The sequence below is a fragment of the Festucalex cinctus genome, chromosome 16, assembly GCF_051991245.1.
Source record: "Festucalex cinctus isolate MCC-2025b chromosome 16, RoL_Fcin_1.0, whole genome shotgun sequence".
In the NCBI taxonomy this organism is placed as follows: domain Eukaryota; kingdom Metazoa; phylum Chordata; class Actinopteri; order Syngnathiformes; family Syngnathidae; genus Festucalex; species Festucalex cinctus.
In genome coordinates, this window is record NC_135426.1 from 4,082,215 (window position 1) to 4,103,059 (window position 20,845).

The 20,845-nt window shown below is 38.2% G+C and overlaps 1 protein-coding gene across 2 annotated transcripts; it reads left to right on the top strand.

The window, feature by feature from the left end:
* Positions 1-9: 9 nt before the first annotated feature.
* On the top strand, positions 10-12,177 carry gxylt1b (glucoside xylosyltransferase 1b). Of its 2 annotated transcripts, XM_077499520.1 has the most exons (7): positions 18-584; positions 5,098-5,305; positions 7,360-7,491; positions 7,564-7,815; positions 8,340-8,463; positions 8,604-8,776; positions 11,428-12,177. In XM_077499520.1, exons 1-7 carry the CDS (start codon positions 379-381, stop codon positions 11,587-11,589), a joined length of 1,257 nt encoding a protein of 418 aa, XP_077355646.1. In that variant the 5' UTR covers positions 18-378; the 3' UTR covers positions 11,590-12,177. The 2 variants fall into 2 exon arrangements, with proteins under 2 accessions (XP_077355645.1, XP_077355646.1); XM_077499519.1 differs by having other exon boundaries at positions 10-584; positions 7,360-7,815.
* The last annotated feature ends 8,668 nt before the right edge of the window (positions 12,178-20,845 follow it).

Genomic DNA, 20,845 nt, shown 5'->3' on the forward strand with positions numbered 1-20,845 from the left:
TTTAGGATCTTGACCTCTTGAATCTGTTGGGGGACCTTGGCAAAGAGAAAACGACGACTAAAGACCACACCCGGAAACACTTGTCCCCTTAAAAAACAAAAAAAAACAAAAAAGTTCCAAATAACCGTGGCGTAAGTATTTGCATTCTATATATATTATGGTTGTAGAGTACCACCCATTGGTTACATTCACTACTAATTAAAAAGCACTGCAGAGCATTATTTTTTAATCAAGCTGTAAGGAGGTATCTAACGCCATATCATGTTTATTCCTTTCGCCCTAACCGGAAATGCTTGAACATTGCTGTTAGCTTGTCAAATATTCGCGTCGCGATGTTGTCATGACTTTAGCCCCGATTTTCCGTGCTCGAACTCGATAATGCGGCGTTACATTCGCGCACTGTTGATGTGCGCGGTGTTTGTCGTGTTTTCGGGATTCTACGTGTATAGTACACTTTTTGAGTGGGATGTGTCGGCCGGGGGGAACGGAGCAGCCAAGAGGATTTACGTCCCCCTGAGAGTCCCCGGATCCAGGCACGGGGACGCGGACAAAACAAAGCCACAAAGCTCACACCGGAAAAACAGGTAAGTAAAAATAACACACGTCGTTGTCGTCACTATTTACTCATTTTTTTGTTTTTGTTTTGCAACGGACAACTGAGTTGGCCCGACGTTTTTAGTTCAAGATGTTTAGAAAATGGAATGGGGAAAAAACTCGCTAGCTTATTACGTCATGCTTTGGGTCAAAAACGGTATTCACGCGAGACTTTAGGACAGACTATCTTCTCAACTCAACTTTATTTATAAAGCGCTTTAAGAACAGACGTTGTATACAAAGTGCTGTACATAAACATCAGTTTTGCAGTAAACAAGCAAACATTTTGAAGTGTGAATACAGTTTTTTATTTATTTATTTATTTTTTATTTACAAGTAAATACATTATACATCAGTGAACAAATAAGAAGTAGTGAATAAAGAGATAAATAAATACATAAATGAGTAGACTAAACATCAAACTCATACACACCACAAAACACCAAGAACAAGTCTCATGTTGCGCCAAAAGCCAAAGAATACAGATGTGTTTTAAGACGTCTTTTAAAAGAGGATAATGAGGGGGACTGCCTAATATTTAGTGGTAGGTCGTTCCAAAGGGAGGGACCGGCAACAGCAAAAGCTCGATCTCCTCTAAGCCTCCGGTTAGCCCTCGGTACCTCCAATTGTGTCTGGTCTGCTGACCTGAGGCAGGTGTGTAGGGGTGCAAGAGCTCGGCGAGATAAGGTGGGGCAAGACCATTGAGAGATTTGAAAACAAATAGAAGAATCTTAAAATGGATTCTAAATTTCACGGGCAGCCAGTGAAGAGAGGCCAGGATAGGGTTATGTGGTCCCTCTTCCGGGCATCCGTAAGGAGACGAGCAGCAGCATTTTGGACAAGCTGGAGACGCTGCAGGGAGGACTGGCTGATCCCAAAATAAAGTGCATTACAATAATCCAGCCAAGATGTAACAAAAGCATGGATTACCATTTCTAAGTGCTGCTGAGATAGGAGATTTTTTTACCTTAGCCAGCTGTCTAAGATGAAAAAAGCTGGATTTGACAACAGCGGCAATTTGCTGGTCCAGTTTAAAGTGACTGTCCATCTTGACACCCAGGTTTGAGGCTGTTGGCTTCAAATACTGTGCCAGAGGACCCACGTCGGCAGGATGAGAAGAGCCGCTGGGACCAAAGACCATAACTTCTGTTTTCTTCTCATTGAAGTTCAAGAAATTTAAAGCCATCCAGGCTTTGATTTCTTCCAGACAGGACAAAAGAGGCCTCAATGAGAAAGCGTCCTTTTTATTAAGCGGGACATAGATCTGACTGTCATCCGCATAGCAATGAATAGAAATTCCATGTTTGCTAAGGATGGAGCCCAAGGGCAATAGATACAATGAGAATAGAATGGGGCCTAATACAGATCCTTGCGGAACACCATATGACAGTGGGGCGGTGCGGGACTCGGAGCACCCAAGGCGAACACAGAATGTTCTGTCGGCCAAGTAGGATCGAAACCACTCAAGAGCACTGCCGCCAATGCCCACCAGGTGCTGTAAACGAGCCAACAGAATACTGTGGTCCACGGTATCAAACGCTGCAGTCAGGTCTAACAGTATGAGACATACATAGTCTCCAGTGTCATTTGCCAGGAGGATGTCATTAAAAACTCGTAACAGGGCTGACTCTGCTATGCATCCTCTTAAAGCCTGACTGGAAAACCTCCAAGATGTTATTTTCCTCCAAGAAGGTGCTTAGTTGCATGTGTACCACTTTCTCCAGAATTTTAGAGATAAAAGGCAGTTTGGAAATGGGCCTAAAATTTGACAGCACACATTGGTCTAGGCCTGGTTTCTTCAGGAGAGGTTGCACCACAGCATGTTTAAATTGGGGACTACGCAGAAGGCAGGCTACTGTTGATAATAGCCAGAACTGAATTGCTGATAGTCGGAAGAACCTCTTTAAAGAAATGAGGGGGAACAGAATCACATGGGGAGCCAGATGGCTTAATCTGGTGGACAACATCTTCTAGAGATCTCGGAGAAATGACTTCAAATGAGTTTAGCACCACCGAGCCATGGACCTGAATGGAAGGGTCAGAAGTGATGTTGTTGGTGGTGAGTGCTCTAGCTTTATCAATCTTATCAATAAAGAATTGAAGAAAGTTATTGCACATTTCAGGGGAAGAGTTTGTGCATGTAGGCTGAGGAGGTTTAAGTACTAAATCAATAGTTTTAAATAGTACATGTGGATTTTGATGGTTTGCCTGAATGATATTCGCGAGGTATTCTTTCTTTGCCTCTTTCACTGTATTCTGGTAACAGCGCCAATTTTCTTTTAGGATCTGATAGGAGACCTGCAATCTGTCCTTTTTCCACCTTCGTTCACCTTCTGCAGTGTTTCAATTAAAAAAAAGTAAAAAAATAAAATAAAACACAATAATAATAATTTTATATATATATATATATATATATATATATATATATATATATATATATATATATATTAGGGGTGTTAAAAAAAATCGATTCGTCGATATATCGCGATACTACATCGCGCGATTCTCGAATCGATTCAATATAATTTTTTTTTTTTTTTTTTTTTTAAGAGCTCAGAATTGTTCATTCGGTAGTCTTACCGATTCAACGTCTTATCATCATTACCTTTTTTTTTTTTGTGTGTGTGTGAATCGATTTTTAAACTTCCATTTTTAATGGAAAAATATTCAACAAAACGTCTGACTTCGGGTTAGGATTCACACCTTGAGCATGGAAGAATGTTATATGAACGGAACATTAAGCCTTAATATTTTATTTTAATGCTGTTCAAACATGAAACAGATTACAACCTCTATAAGACTGAAATTTCAGATAAATCAATAATACATTTTCATATTAATCTTACACTCTACAAGCTTACTGATTAGTATTTTCTAAATTTGAATGAAAAAAAAATCGCAACAATCGACTTATAAATTCGTATCGGGATTAATCGGTATCGAATCGAATCGTGACCTGTGAATCGTGATACGAATCGAATCGTCAGGTACTAGGCAATTCACACCCCTAATATATATATATATATATATATATATATATATATATATATATATATATATATATATATATATATATATATATATATATATATATATGTGTGTGTGTGTGTCTCTTAGCATTTTAACATTTGAGCTCTCCCTTTAAAAAATACAAACAAGCAAAATATGTCTGACCAATATGGAGGGCTAAAATTCAAAATAAATGACTAAATAAGTAAATAAATGACAAAGTGTAAATAAAAACGGAGTTACAAAAATATAATTAGAAAATTATATAACAAAAATAAATATAATTGGAAATAAAAAATATGCACATAAATACATTTGCATTTAATTTTTGAATTATTCTTTTTATATCCGTTTTTACGTTTAGTCATTTAATCGTTTATTTTTAATTTTGGCAGTTTTGGTTCCGCCACATAGACCTAAGGGTGCAATGAAAAAAATAATAATTAAAAAAATCGATCTGTAGTCAGGTCACTATCTCGCTTTATCTCTGCGTTGCCTCAATTTAAATTACTATCTTGCTAAATGTGCAATACCTAAAGTTTGAGATTACAGTTGTTAAAAATTACTGGACGATTATTGTAAAACTAGAAAAATTTCCGCGGAAATTTTGGATGCGACTGCTGACTCTTGCAAGGTAGAAAGCCGTATGCACCTAACAGTTTGCCAAATCCTGCTGAAATCAAGGCACTTCCTGTTGAAATCAGGTCAGTTCTGGGTCACTTCCTGTTACAATCAGGTCACTTCCAGTTGATTTTAGGCCACTTCCGGGTCACTTCCTGTTGAAATCATGGCACTTCCTGTTGAAATCAGGTCAGTTCCGGGTCACTTCCTGTTGAAATCAGGTCACTTCCTATTGAAATCAGGGCACTTCCTGTTAAAATCAGGTCAGTTCCGGGTCACTTCCTGTTGAAATCAGGGCACTTCCTGTTGAAATCTGGTCACTTCTGGGTCACTTCCTGTTGAAATCAAGGCACTTCCTGTTGAAATCTGGTCACTTCCGGGTCACTTCCTGTTGAAATCAGGTCACTTCCTGTTGAAATCTGGTCAATCTCTAGGTGCTTGATTTGTGGAACCCCCCCCTTCTCCATTCAATCATATGGGACCTTTGGGTGTTTTGGGGGGGGGATCTGGGGGGGGGATCGCATTGCCATCGTAACTCGAAATTCTGGAAAAAATAATTCCCCGCTGAGTCAGATCGAGCCGCATCTTTCGATACCTCATTTGTGCCGGTACGTTCAACGGTTCGGCCGCATTTTGTCTGAAAAATTCAGATAAATAAAGAAAAATAAACAGCGTCTTCTAGGATAGTAGTAATATGTGCCTGCTTTGCTTCGCAAGCGGTATCTCCGTTACTGCTTGACAAGCGAGGTTTTCAGACAATAGGTCCTAAAATATAGGATTACGTATGTAAATATTTATAGTTATGGATGGCAGTGTCAGGCTCCGGACACCCTTTGGTAAACTCCTGATTGTTTTTGGTTGAATGCCACTCAGGTACATCATGCGTCAGAGGAGCCAACTGGAGGTAGTAGCTGGCCAGAGTCGAGCTCATCCCACCCGCATGCACTTGGCGGTGGTGGCCTGCGGCGAGAGGCTGGAGGAGACGGTCACCATGTTGAAGTCGGCGGTACTTTTTAGCATCGAGCGCCTCCAGATGCACATTTTTGCCGAAGACCAGCTACATGCCGGCTTCATGGAAGCAGTGAGTAATCATTTGGGGGAAAAAACCCCAAAACAAAACGATGGATATCTAGCATTTGGCTACTCGATTATGGAAAAAATAGTTATCACGACTATTTTAGAAATAATTGAAATCACGATTATTTTTGGTACAAAACAAGAAAATGTTAAAGCATTTAAAAATAAGAAGACCAATAAAAACAAAAAGAAACACTATAATTATATAAGTTTCTTTTGGACCAAACAATTTATAATATATATTAATAATATTAATTAATTTATTTATTTATTTATTTATTTATTTATTTATGGTGGCAAAAATTTTAAGTTTGAGTGCAGCATGTGCACTGTGCAGTAGGATGATTTATGTTTTTTGTACAAAACAAGAAAATGTTTAAGCATTTAATAATAAGATAAAAAAAATAGACACACTATAATTATGTAAGTTCCTTTTGGACCAAACATTTTATTTTATATATATATATATATATATATATATATATATATATATATATATATATATATATATATATATATATGTATGTATATGTATGTATATGTATATGTATATGTATGTGTATGTATATGTATGTATGTATGTATATGTATGTATGTATGTATGTATATATATATTAGGGGTGTTAAAAAAAATCGATTCGGCAATATATCGCGATACTACATCACGCAATTGTTGAATCGATTCAATAGGCAGCCGAATCAATTTTTTAACATCCTTTTTTGATGGATAAATATTGAACAAAACGTCTAACTTTCACACCTTAGGCATGGAAGAATGTTATATTAATGGAACATTAAGCCTTAATATTTTTTTTCAATGCTTTACAACCTGTTTGTAAAATACATTGGATCACTAACTGAAGTTTCAGTTCAATAAATAATACATTTTCATACAAATCTTACAGTGTGCATTTACAAGTTTACTGAATGGTATTTTCTAAATTTGAGAAAAAGTCGCAACAATCGACTTGTAAATTCATATCGGGATTAATCGGTATTGAATCGAATCGTGTGATATGGATCAAATCGCCAGGTACTAGGCAATTCACACCCCTAATATATATGTATGTATATATGTATGTATGTATGTATGTATGTATGTATGTATGTATACATATGTATGTATATGTATGTATGTAGATATATATATATATATATATATATATATATATATATATATATATATATATATATATATATATATATATATATACATTATTCTATATATATTTATAATATTTATTTTTATTGATTGATTTATTTACGTTGGCAGAATCTTGAAGTTTGAATGCAACATGTGCACTGTGCAGTAGGATGATTGATCATTTATTTATTCATTAAACATATTATTTTTATAATGTGCTAATAATATTTAATAAATATTTAATAAATAATACACAAAATATTTAATATTTATTAAATTTATATAAATTACACGAATGATTATTTTTTGGGACAAAACAAGAGAATGTTTCAACGTAAAAACAATAAAATCAAATAAAAAATATGAAGACAAATAATTAAACACTATGATTATGCAAGTTTCTTTTGGATATTAAATTAGTTATTTTAAAATAAAATAAAAAAGGTGTAAAATGTATAAGTTTAAACAACTTAAAAGTAGTTTGAAATCAGTAGTATTCATTTTTTCCCCCGATTATGCTGATTTTGTAATTGTGGTGTGCAATAATTGAAATTGTAATTGAATTTCGATTCATTGCACAGCCTGAGTCCTTGCGCTGTTTTGCATTCTGGAATTATCATCATCAAATATTTTATAAATTGATGTCAGTCAATGTAATGAGGTATTTAGAGAGATTTTGTTATTTTATTATAATTATATTAATTATTTCCCGGTTACCTTTTTTTTTTTTTTTTTTTTTTTAATCTTTTGTCGAATGTTTGTGTTGTGACATCTCGATGCTACTTGTCTGTCTCATGTGTGCAGCAATTACCGAGACAAATTCCTCGTAAGGTGAAATTTATAATAATCTCTTACATGGCAATAAAACTCGATTGTGATTCTGATGAGCCCCGCCCGTTTTGGTGTGTTTGCAGTTGGAATCGTGGCCTGCGTTTATCCGCTCCAGGTTCAACTACACCGTCTACCCCATCCGCTTCCCCAGTGGGAATGCAGCAGAGTGGAAAAAACTCTTCAAACCTTGCGCCTCTCAGAGACTCTTTCTACCTGTGAGTAAGAAAATGAAAAGGACATTTTATCGGGGTGTAATTCTTGTTTTTTTTTTTTTTTTTGTGTCGCAGCTTATCCTAAAGGACGTCAACGCGTTAGTCTACGTGGACTCCGACATCCTCTTCCTGCAGCCCGTGGACCGCCTGTGGGATTTCCTGTCCCGCTTTGATTCAGCGCAGCTGGCCGCCATGGCGCCCGAGCACGAGGAACCGCGCATCGCTTGGTACAGTCGCTTCGCCCGCCACCCGTTTTACGGCAGGACCGGCGTCAACTCGGGTGTCATGCTTATGAATCTCACAAGGATGAGGAACGGATTTTTTAAGGTGAGGAAAAGAGGGGGACCGGACCGTTTGCTTGGTTGTTGTAATACAACTGATGGCCACAAGATGTCCCTCAAGTATTGTACTTGCTTGACAAAGGGATACTTGACTCATTGAGTCACTTTCAGCAGTAGAAAAGTCCACATTTTGTCTATAATTCATGTGTAACATTATTTTTCATGCACAATTAATACCTTTAAAAAGTAATTTTTCTACTTGCTGTCGACTGATGATGACATCACCTGTGCTGAGGAAGTAGGTAACAACCAATCGTGGCTCAGTTTACTGACCAAACCCAGAAAACAGGTGAGCCGTGATTGGCGTGACCTACTTCCTCAGCACAGGTGATGTCATCATCAGTCGACAGCAAGTAGAATAATTACTTTTTAAAGGTATCCATTGTACATAAAATAATAATGTCATCAAGTTAATTCTGTACAAAATATTGAAGGGATACTTGACCCATTGAGACATTTTCAGTAGTAAAAAGTTAATAAAAAGCCTGAAAAAATCTAAAATGTTGACAGAATGATATGACCTCCGTGGAGCTCAGATGGGAGGAGCTACTGATGCCACTCCTCCAAAAATACAAACTCAACATCACCTGGGGAGACCAGGATCTTTTAAATATCATTTTCCACTACAATCCTGGTGAGTAGCACACGTCGTTCATACATGTATAAGCTTGAACTTTCCCCAAATGTCCACTAGATGGCACCACAACCACATTTTCTTTCATCCATGTGAAAACCAATCATCTGTCTGCATCCTTTTTGTGCTGGTTTGTCCAGAGCTGCTCCTGGAGTTCCCGTGCCAGTGGAATTACCGTCCGGATCACTGCATCTACGGCAGCAACTGCGCCTCCGCTGAGGACAACGGCGTCTATGTCCTGCACGGAAACCGAGGCGTGTACCACGACCGCAAGCAGCCCGCCTTCCGAGCGGTTTACGAGGCCATACGAAAGGTAAACTAACTGACAAACCAGTACCTGTTGTATGTGTTCACATATTGTTGCCATTCAGCCAAAAAAAAAAAAACAATGGCAAATTGGAAACATTTATGAAGTTTCCGACGCCGTGACAGTATCCTGAATGCACCATATTGCTTGCATTAGCAACTAGCAAGTGTGTAGCGTATGTTATTCTGTTCTCCCCAAGTGTCCTTTTAAGTTGTTTCATGACACCGCAGTTGGAGTTAACTGTACAACTAAACACACAACGCGAAGAATGACATCCACTGTATATTTAAATACAAAACCTGCTTCGTTTTTAAAATATTACTAGACTAGCGCTAACAGAAGGTTAGAAAACGCTAACAGGAAGTTAGCATCGACTTGGGCAGCGTTTTTCCTTCAAATAAGGAATATCCGCACACAAATGTTGTGGGAACACGTACCCACAGGTGAGATAACACTACGCAGAGGCACAAATTCTTTCCAATGTGTGAAAAACGAGTTATTTGAACAGAATTCAATCGCAGCTTTCTTCTGTACTCACGTTAAGTGTGTCCGCCATGGATGCAGGGCACCACACTGCCCTCAAGAGGCCGAAACGCACAGGAACACTTAGTATTTGTTATTACTGTTTTTTCAGTTGCTATTATTTTTTTGTTTATGCGATTCTTATTTCACTTCCTCATAAGGTCCCTTTAAAAAAATTAATGGCCCACCCCAGGATTCGATTAAATGAAAGATCGAATTATGATGTTTTTATTTCCATGATTACTCCCATTCTGACACTAGCCTATAGAAATGCACTTTTTTTTTTTTTTTTTTAAAGCAATTGGATCAAAGCTTCAAGTCTTTCTAAAACATTCTGTAGACACATTTAAAAAAAAAAAAGTTTTTAATACTGCATTAATTTTAAATGAATCTGTATATTTTTCTACTATAGTCATGAAAATATGTTTTAAAAAAAAAAAAGTAAATAAAGGATGTTCTGTACTGACTGTAATACTACGGTGAATCTGATCCATTTATTTATTTATTATTTTTTTAATTGCCTTTTTACTGTATAGTATATGTGTGGAATCGGGAGAGCGTGTGCGCCATCATCCTCGCACGGAAATCAATAGCAGTAACAGTAAATGCCACTTTTACGACAAGCCAGCATCTTGCGCATGGTTGTAATAAAAAAAAAAAAAAAAAAAAAAAAGCAAGGTGGGGAGAAATCTCACCATGTGTGCCTCGCGGATTAACTTTTTTAATTTATCCATTTGAGAGATATTCTAAGCTGCCTGAAGCTCCACTTAACACTGTTTTTTTTTTTTTTTTTTCTCCCAGTAGTGAGGCGGGATTTGCATTACGAGTGTGACTATATATGGATATCGCGATAAATTGTGATACTTTGTCTCCCGATACATCATCGATACGCCATGTCATGCAACATATGAGTCAGTTACATAGTTTATCAACATTAATATTCCTCAGAAAGTGCTTCAAAAAGTCGAAACATAGAATATGTTTTAAAATGTTAAAACTGAAGATATAGTACACATTTTTCATAGAAACGTAAGCAAAATGGAGTCAGTTGCAGGACAGATAAATGTCTTCCGCAAGTCTTCTTCACCTAAAGACTTGCGTCCATTTCCCCACCACACTTGAGGCGCTCCCCCTAGTGGCTTGCCAAGTAATTGCTCAATAAGTCATGAACAATGGAGCCGTTATAGTGGCTGTATATGAAAAAGGGATACTTGACTCATTGAACAATTTTCAGCAGTAAAAAAAAAAGTAAATATTTTATCCAGAATGAATTTGATAACTTCATTATTTTTCATGTACAATCAATACTTTTAAAAAGTCGTTTTTCTACTGATAATGACATCACCTGTGCTGAAGAAGTAGGTAACGACCAATCATGGCCCCCCCTTTTTTTTTTTTTTTGTAAACTGTGACAATTATTTGGTGTAACATTGCAAAAGTAAATAAATGAAATTACTTCAATACTGAATCCAATTACATTAATATTCTTCAGAAATGGTGTGCTTCAAAAAGTGAAAACATAAAAATATGTTTTAAAATGTTAAAATTGAAGATATAATACACATTTTTTCATAGAAACGTATGCGAAAGTGAGTCAGTTGCTAGACAAATAAAAATGTCTTCCACAAGTCAAAGTAAGCTGATGAGTCTTCGTCTCCTGAAGACTTGCGTCTATTTTCCCACCACTCTTATGAGGCGCTCCCCCTAGTGGCCCGCCAAGTAATTGCTCAATAAGTCATGAAAAATGGAGCCGTTATAAGTGGCTGTATATTAACTACAAATATCGCCATACTTGTGATTAATCTATCGGGAGACAAAGTCTCACGATTTATTGCGATATCGACATATATCGTCTCACTCCTAGTGTTAACCTACAGTTACAAATAGGTGTATTTTAATTTTGTGTATAAAAGCTGAAATGTATGCTGGAGGAAAATATCGACTTAACTGTCAATTTAGTCGACTAAAATTGCTTTTTTTTGGTCAACTAAAACTGGATGAAAACTAAAATCCAATCAGATGACTAAAACTTGAATTCATTTTAGTCAAACTAAACAAAAATGTCTTGTCCAAATGAACACTGGCAACCTTTGAGAGTGACTTTCTGTATCCTGTGTGTATCCATTTGATGGTAGTACCCGTTTGGCGCCGACCCGGCGTCGACCCTGCTGGCCCCCCTGGAGAAGGATCTGCTGCAGAGCACGCACACGTACTGCGGGAAATCCCACGCGCTGTTCACCAAGGCGCTGGCGCGGGGCCTGGCCGGCGTTAACGGGAAGACGGTGCACGAGCAGTGACGCGAGCCACGTCAAGACAAAAAAAAACAAACAAAAAAACGGATTGGAACGGTACCTCCCTCGCAAGCAAGCAAGGCACGCACCTGATGAGCCCATTTTAAAAACTTGAATTTCTCTTATATCGTTACAACCTCCATGTTTTTTGTTTTTTTTAAATGACTCACTGCAAAAAAAAAAAAAAAAAAACTCGAAGGGAAACCAATTCACTTTCCATATTGGAGAATTTAACATACTGTATCAGAAGATGAAACTAGGATGTATTTTTTTTATGAGGCCACTCCACACAAGTGTGTTTTTATATGATGTGTTTTTATTGTTTTTAACTGTGAATTTACAATAATGTTACTATTTTTTGTTGGACATGCACTGCAAACTTTTTTTAAACCAAAGTATGTTTTTGTTACAACATTATTGAATGTATTAAAGGCTGGAATACTCAACTTAGAACAAACAGTCATGCTATTTTTGTGTGTCTTGTAACTGAACCACAATTTTCACCTCTTCTGACTGTTTGACTGGATTTAGACTGATTTTGCAAGGCCCGCAGATTATTGTTGTCTATTGCTATAAAAATATGGAGCCTACCAAAACAAAGATTAAAGTCTCTTCTTTCATCAGGAAAAAAAAAAAAAAGTATATTTATCTGTTTCCGCATTAGAATATAGTTAACTTACATCATTATTCACACATATTCATCATATCTGTTTAGAATTGTGAGTAATAGAACTTTCCTTTGTTGATCTCTTATACTCTGCGGCCATCTCTTGGCTGTTTGTGTAATAACCAATTTTAGTAAAATATAATGAAAAAAAACAAACTAAAATTCAAAAAAGAATTTCATTCATGAAATAAAATAAAAACAAAAATGCTTTTTAAGAAACGAAAACTAAAACTACATTGTATGTTTCCAAAACTAAAGCTAACTAAAATGATAGCAAAAATGTCCATTTTCATCTTTGGGAATTAATATAATGCATGAGCCTTTGGGGATGATTTTAAATGTGATTTGAAGTCGATTTATTTTAATATTAACTGTAATACGTACATTTGAAAGGGTGTCACACAGCAGTGATGTCATCTCGCAGTAGCCAATAGAAAAGCATCTTCAGATGTCTTTTTTTTTTTTTTTTCTTCCCATCCATCCATCCATCCATCTTCTTCCGCTTATCCGAGGTTGGGTCACGAGGGCAGCAGCTTTAGGAGGGAAACCCAGACCTCCCTCTCCCCAGCCAGCGTGTCCTGGGTCTTCCCCGGGGCCTCCCGCCGTTTTTTGTTTTTTTTAATATTGCGCACAAGTGATACACATTTAAGAAAAACAATCACCACTTTTGCAGCTAAAAAAAAAAGAACCCAGGTGGGCTCACCTGCCCAGTATAGAACCCAGGGGGGCTTTAAAAGTAAGAAATAAACCCGTTTCAATCTGACTAGTAGCTTTTTCTTGACCGTTGTAACGACAAACAGTTGGACTTTCGCCACAAGCAGCTAATGGAGACGGATGGCGTGCTTGTGCAGCAGATCGATATGCTTTGTCAATAATGTAAAAGCAGACCACCTGAGGTGTTTCGCCTGTGTGTGTGTACCTGAGCTGGGAGGTGCTCATAAAGTAAAAGTGATGGGCTAATAACAGAGGCCGTGATACTGTACAACATTGACTAGGGGGAATGATTTGATGTTTTCCCCCATTAGAAGGTGGATCCCCGGGCGCATTGATACATTGCTTCAGAAATTGGTGTCATTCATCACTATGAATCCATATGAGAGCTTATCAATAACCTTAATTGAGATGTGCTCGGATACAACATGTAGTAGACGACTATAAGGCCCCCGGAGGGAGACGCAGACAATTTATCAAACTATGTTTTATATCATCATAAAAACACAAAGGGAGGTTTTCTTTTTGTATTAGCATACTAATACAATGTATTACAATACAATACAATTTGTATTAGCATTAGAATGCTAAGTTAACATTAACACTAGCATGCTAATTTAGCATTAGCATGTTACCTTTGCATTAGCATGCTAACTTAGCATTAGCATTAACTTATTATGCTAATGCTAAGTTAGCATGTTATTACTAAGTTGGCATGCATGTTAAGTTAGCATGCATTAGCATGCTAATGCTAACTCAACACACTAATGCTCATGCTAAGTTAGCATGCTGATGCCAATGCTAAGTTAGCATACCGAAGCGAATGCTAATACTAACTTAACAATGTTAATGCTAATGCTAAGTTAGCATGATAATACTAATGCTAACTCAGCATGCTAATGCTAATGCTAAATTAGCATGCCAATGCTAAGTTAAGATGCTAATGCTAAGTTAGCATGCTGACACTAATGCTAAGTTACCATGCTAACACTAATTGCTAAGTTAGCATGCTAATGCTAATTAAATATGCTGATGCAAATGATAAATAACCGTGCTGATGCTAATGTTAATTTAGCATGATAATGCTAATGTTACATTAACATGCTAATTCTAATGCTAAATTAACATGCCAATGCGAAGTTAGGATGGTATGCTGACACAAATGTTAATGTTAGCATGCTAATGATAATGTTAATGTTAGCTTAGCATGCTAATACTAATTAAGCATGCTGATGCTAATGCTAAATTAGCATGCTGAAGCTAATATTAAGTTAGCATGCTAATGCTAATACTAACTTAATAATGTTAATGCTAATGCTAAGTTTGCATGCTAATACTAAGTTAGCATGATAATGCTTATGCTAAATTAACATGACAATGTTAAGTTATGATGCTAATGCTAAGTTAGCATGCTGACACTAATGTTAAGTTAGCATGCTAATGCTAAAACTAAGTTAGTATGCTTTTGCTAAGTTAGCATGCTAATGCTAAAGTAATGTTAACATTAAGTTAGCATGCCAATGCTAGGTTATCCAGCATATGAAGCAGCCAGGGTGAAAGGAGTCCAAAAAAAAATGTGACGAAAACTGAGAAAGAACATGAAGAGCTTCAAGGTGAGTTTGCCCCCCCCCCCCCCATATTGTGATGTTAAAAAAAAAAAATAGCTGAAAGAGACAGGATGAGTGCACTTTGAAAGGCCTGATCGAGTGTGTTTTGATGGGGGGCCGAAGGTCTGTCACAAGCAGTGCAGCAATTAGGGCATCTTGTGTGCGCTGTGCTTGCTTCTCACAAAGTGCTTTCATCAAAAGAAAAAAACCCAACACTCAAGTTCTTACAGTTCCAGGCTTGGACATTTTGGACTGAATATTTTGGCTATATATGTATGTGTGTGTATATATATATATATATATATATCCAGAAGTAGGCGGGGGACACCCTGGACTGGTTGCCAGCCAATCGCAGGGCAATATATATTATAAATAATAGATTCATCCTCTTTTCTTTTATTGTACTTAATATTAGCATTGGGAATCTTTGTTGTTATCGGGTCAATATATCATGGCTGTCTGCGTCATGTTGCAACAACAACCCCCTCCCCTTGACTGCACAGATTGCTTTATTTACTTCGCAGCTTGTGAGCTGTGCCCGCCTGTCAGACTGCAAAAAAATGTCACATGGAGGAGCCAAGAAAGACCATTTCTGGACACTTTTTTTTTTTTTTTTTTTTTGCTGCTTTTGGGAGCCAGCTCAAGGAAATCTCAGTTTTTCTGCCAAATGTGGACATCAATTTGATATTTATAGTCAGCGAGGAGGACAAAAAATATGCTCATATTTGAATGACACTATGAGGTCAACACAAGCAAACCATCTAAACCATTTACATTTTTTCAGAGATTGAAACATTTTGCATCCTCCATTTTTCCATCCCAGTGTGAGTTTGTTAGGAAAATAATCGGCTTGAGGCAAAATAAAAGGTTGTTGCCTACAAAAGATATCCAAGGATGATGACGAGAGGTCACAAAATTGGACGCAAGTGCTTCAAAAAAACACTATTCTAACATTGCTTTGTTCTCCAAGGTATAGTGGGGATAATCTTTAAAAAAAAAAAAAAATCTGAAGCTGTTTGAGTTGTTTTAAATTGTGCATGCTTCTATGTATCCAAAATCCAAAATCTGCTCTTTTTAAAACACACACACGCATTTCCCCTGCGAGCTTTTTTAATTAGCTAATTACTTTGGCAGTGAATTGACACTGGCGCTCTATTGTAGAGGCACCTGTACCCCCAACCCAGACAGCAATTACCTGTCTGGCTGGTAGAAACTTACAGGCAAGAAAGAACGAAAGAACTAAAACTAAAATTCCAAAAACAAGTTCATTAACAAAATCAAATAAAAGCGAAAATGCTTTTCAAAAAACGAAAATGAACTGAAGCTACATTTGATGTTTACAAAACGAACTAAAACTAACTATAGTGATAGGAAATGATTTTTTGGGGGCTGATTTGAAGTCGATTTATTTTGATATTAACTTGGAATAAGGACGATGACAGAAGTGAGCATTAGAATATGGCTACATTTCATCATTATTCACAAATCTATTATGAAATATCAGTAATTGAGCCCCCCAAACATGGCCCTGGTTGATCTCTTTTGCTCTGCTGCCACCTGCCGGCCATTTGTGTAATAACCAAGGTTATTTGAGTAAACGAAAACCAACAAAAAAAACTAAAACTAAAATTCAAACAACAATTTTGTTAACAAAATAAACAGTGAAAATGCTTTTTTAAAAACAAAAACGAACTGAAACTACATTTTATGTTTACAAAACTATAACTATAGTAAAAATGTTTGTTTTCATCTTTGGTAATTAATTCCTTTGGGGATGATTTTAAATGTGATTTTGAAGTACATTTATTTTGATATTAATCGGAATAACGACGATTGAAAATGTGTCGCACAGAAATGATGTCATCTCTCGCAGCAGCCAATAGAAAAGCACCAAAAGATGACGTCACTCCCATGCTGTTTTTTTTTAATTATTGCGCACAAATAATACACATTTTAAAAAAAGTAAAACTAATACTGAAACTAAACTAAAACTAAGCATTTATCAAATAACTAAAACTAATTGAAACTAACAGAACCACCCTGAAAACTAATTAAGACGAACTCAATAAAAAGAAAAAAAAAGAAAAAACAGAACTCAAAATGAAATAAATAACTAAAATGAAAAATTCACTAACTATAATAACCCTTGTTTGGTTGTATGTCCGTGTATGTATTGTATGTAAATTTGGTGCTGCGTAAAATCAAATTATATGCCTTTTAAATGGTGGCAAACCTGTTGACAAAATAACATTTAAAAATATCTAATATAATTTTGGAGATTTTTCCTTTTGTTTTGTGAAAAAAAAAAGAACTCTACTGTCACAAATTTGTGTCTTTCTTAAACACTATTTGTCATGCAACTCACATAGTCAATTGTTACATTTTATATAAACTGTGACAATTTTTTACGTAACATTGCAAAAATAAATAAATGACTTGATTATTAAATCCAATGAAATTAATATTAATATTCCTCAGAAATCGTGTGCTTCAAAGAGTCGAAACATAAAATATGTTTTAAAATGTTAAAATGAAAGATAAATACACATTTTTCATAGAAACGTATGAGTCAGTAAGTCAGCTGATGAGGCTTCTTCGCCTGAAGACTTGTGTCCAGTTCCCCACCACCCTTATGAGGCGCTCCCCCTAGTGGCCCACCATGTAATTGCTCAATAAGTCAACAATGGAGCCGTTCTATTGGCTGTATATTAACTACAAATATCGCCATACTTGTGATTAATCTATCGGGAGACAAAGTCTCACGATTTATCGCAATATCGATATATCGTCACACTCCTAACTGTAATTGTCCAACCTAGAGAGGCGGGGAAAAACACCTGCCATCTGTTCCCATGACGATAAGGATCAGCTGCTGTGTTAATTAAAGCCTTTTGAGTTATTGTTATGCCGTGTGATAGACGGGGGTTAAAAGTGCGAATGCTGACGCAAGACGATAAATCAATCAAATTAACAGCTTCATTATCTTTATAGAGGGGGGAAAAAAAGCAGTCGTACTGTACATGAAGATGATTTGAAAATGACGTCAGTGATGAAATGCGTACACTAACGGTTCAGTCAGCGTAATCAAAATGCATTCAGAGAGCTTATCAAGTCTTGTTGATCGAGCACGGCTGTTCCGGAGAGACGATATGGGGCTGATGGATATTTATTTATTTATTTATTTTTTGGCGATCAATCACCAGTACAGTCGACTAACGAGATCTCCTAATGAGGGAACGCGGTGAGAGGATGTAATTGGGGGCGGGGAAATCTGATTATCTAGCCTGAGAAGATGCATCTTGCATCACACGGCGAGCTTTAAAGGCATACTTGACTCTTTCAACCATTTTCAGCAGTGAAAAGTTCATATTTTGTCCACAATTCATTTCATTTTTCATTTACAATGAAACACGCTCTCTCTATATTGTGGACGGGATCCACATGCAAATGAATGGAAGATGCGTTTGGCTTCAAAACAAAAGAATCCAAACTCACAGTGTGGGCTTCCCGTCTTTGTGGCTTCCGCTCAAATTTGCCAACGGCGTCAATCCAGGTGAGGTGTAACGGCAGAAGAGGTTTTCAAAAGGGTACCTGGGAAGCACGTAGACAAAACCAGAGAAAGGACACTTGAAAAAGTCTTGCACGAGCCTGACAGAACAACAAGATGGCAGTGACAGAGGCGCTTGAAAAATATTGAGGGGTGCGCCGATTTATCGGCCCCGATTTCCTGAATTTTGGGAGATTGTGATTGGCCGATTCCTTAAAAATGAGACCGATCTTTTCCACCAATCTCATCTCCTTCCTCAGGGGTCCGAAAAAGTCAATCCACTGTCCACTTCTGCTGAGAGAACAAATTAATGTGCAGTTAAAACAAGCCGATTGTATTATTTCACCGATATTGTTCAATGTTTTCCAATTAAACAAGATTGGAACACTGAAGGTATAGGCTACTTTTATGAAGAAAAAATAAAATCGGCATTAGCAAAAATAATCAGGATTGGCAGGTCAGACATTTTTAAAAGATCAGTTATCGGCCAAAAAATTGTGATCGGTGCAATTAGCACTTCCATTTTGTAACCATTTCATGTTATGTCTAATGAAGGCTTTCTCAAACAGGTAATTTATTTTGAAAGCTTAAAGGGATACTTGACTCATTCAACAATTTTCAGTCGTGAATAGCTCATATTTTGTCCAGAATGAATTTGATAACGTCATTATTTGTCATGTACAATTAATTAGGGATAGACCGATTATTGACCGGGCTGATTATCGTTGCCAATGATGAAAATGATGAAAATGATGAAAAACCCCAAATGAGCTACGTTCGCATGCATTTGTTGCATAGTGAGATACAAGAACTTTTCATTTATGGATCTATTTAAATTTCCTTTTTTTTATTTTTTATTTTTATTTAAAAAAATAAAAGTTAAAAAAAATGTTGACATGTTGGAAAACTTTATTTTCAGTTGAAAACTTTAGGGAACTATTTACTTGTTTCGTATTTAATTTAGCTTAACACATGCTGATGACCCTGGAAGCTCCCGACTGTCACGCCGCCACCAGAGTGGCGGTTCATGCTTTTGTTTTCACAGTCAGGTTCCCGTTTTATTTTGAAAGTATTAACTCTCCTCTCACCCCAGGTCACTTACCCTTCCTGCAGCTCACTGATTACCGGTCCACGCCCATGATCACCACCACCTGTTCCCAATCAACCCGGACATAAAAGCCACCTGAATTCTCCTCTCAGTGCCGAAGTGTCACATCTCAGTGCATGGAAGCGTCCTCACAGTCCCTGTTCCACAGTCCTTGTTCGATGTCTTGCCTTGTCTTGCGCCCTTAGTTTGCCCCTTGTTTTCCTCCCTAGCGGAGCGCCTTTAGTTGTCCCTGTTTTTGAGTGCCCTTGTTTTATCTCCAGTTTGGAGCTCTTTTTGTTCTGCCTTTTTTCCCTCCTTGAGAGGTGTTTTTTGGTTCATTGGATTAAAGCTGCAGCCTTGTTGGCCAACTTACACTCTGCGTCTGAGTCCTACCTCCTCGCTCCGTGTCAGTACACTTCGGCCAGCATGGACCCAGCGGAGAAGTTGGAGATCTGGCTGCAGACCCAAGAGACTCGCATGTCGCACCAGGAGAAGGTCCAGCAAGCCATGGCCACCCGGATGGGGGAACTTGCTGGACAAGTGCAGGAGCTGGTGAGCCACCTGCCACACTCCACGCCGACCGTCACGAAACCAGAAACCGCAGAACCACCGATCCCGACTCCAGCCTTGACCGGGGCTGGATTGAGACTGGCTCCCCCGGAGCGATACGCGGGAGACCAAGGACAATGTCAGGCATTCCTGACCGAATGCGACTTACACTTTGAACTCTCACCACAGGCTTTTCCCACAGACCGTTCCCGCGTGGCCTTCATGATTTCCCACCTGACGGGACGAGCCAGAGACTGGGCCACCGCGGAATGGGCACGGCACTCCCCGACTTGCTCAACTACAGCCGGGTTTAGCAGGGCACTTCGTCTTGTTTTCGATCCCACCAACATGGATGGGGAAAAGACTCGAGAGCTAAACAACCTCCGAGAATCGGTTAATGACTATGCGATCCGATTCCGAACTCTAGCGGCCAAGAGTGGCTGGAATGAGACAGCCCTCTTTGATCATTTTTTGAAGGGGCTCTCCGCCGCTATGCAAGAACTCCTACTGCCCGTGGACTTACCTCGCGACTTGGACTCATTGATCTCGCTGGCCATCCGCACCGATCACCGACGGCGAGATCTCATGCATACCAGCGGTCACCATCGAAGGACCGGCTCCGAATTCTTTCGGCACCCCGCAGCAAGGGAGTCACCACAAGGGGCACCTCCCCAGTCGTCCACCATGGGGAGGCCCAGCGAGATTGGCGAGGAGCCGATGCAGCTGGACCGCGCCCGACTGACTCACCATGAACGCCAGCGACATCGTCAAGAGGGGCGGTGCTACTATTGTGGAGAAAGAGGACATTTGGTGGTAGCTTGTCCCACCAAGCGAGGCCCTCCGGTGACTTCCGAGACTCCCAAACAGGTCAAGAACCGAAAACTCACGCAAGTGAACGATTTCCTGCAATGCCATTTCCACAGACCTACTAGCTCTCATTGACTCCGGAGCGGACGAGAGCCTCATGGATTGGGGTCTGGTGGAAAAATTGCAGGCAGGCACGGAGCCACTTTCCACCCATATGAGGGCCAGGGCGCTCAATGGGAAAGACTTATTCCTCATCACGCATGTCACAGAGCCTCTTGAGATCCATA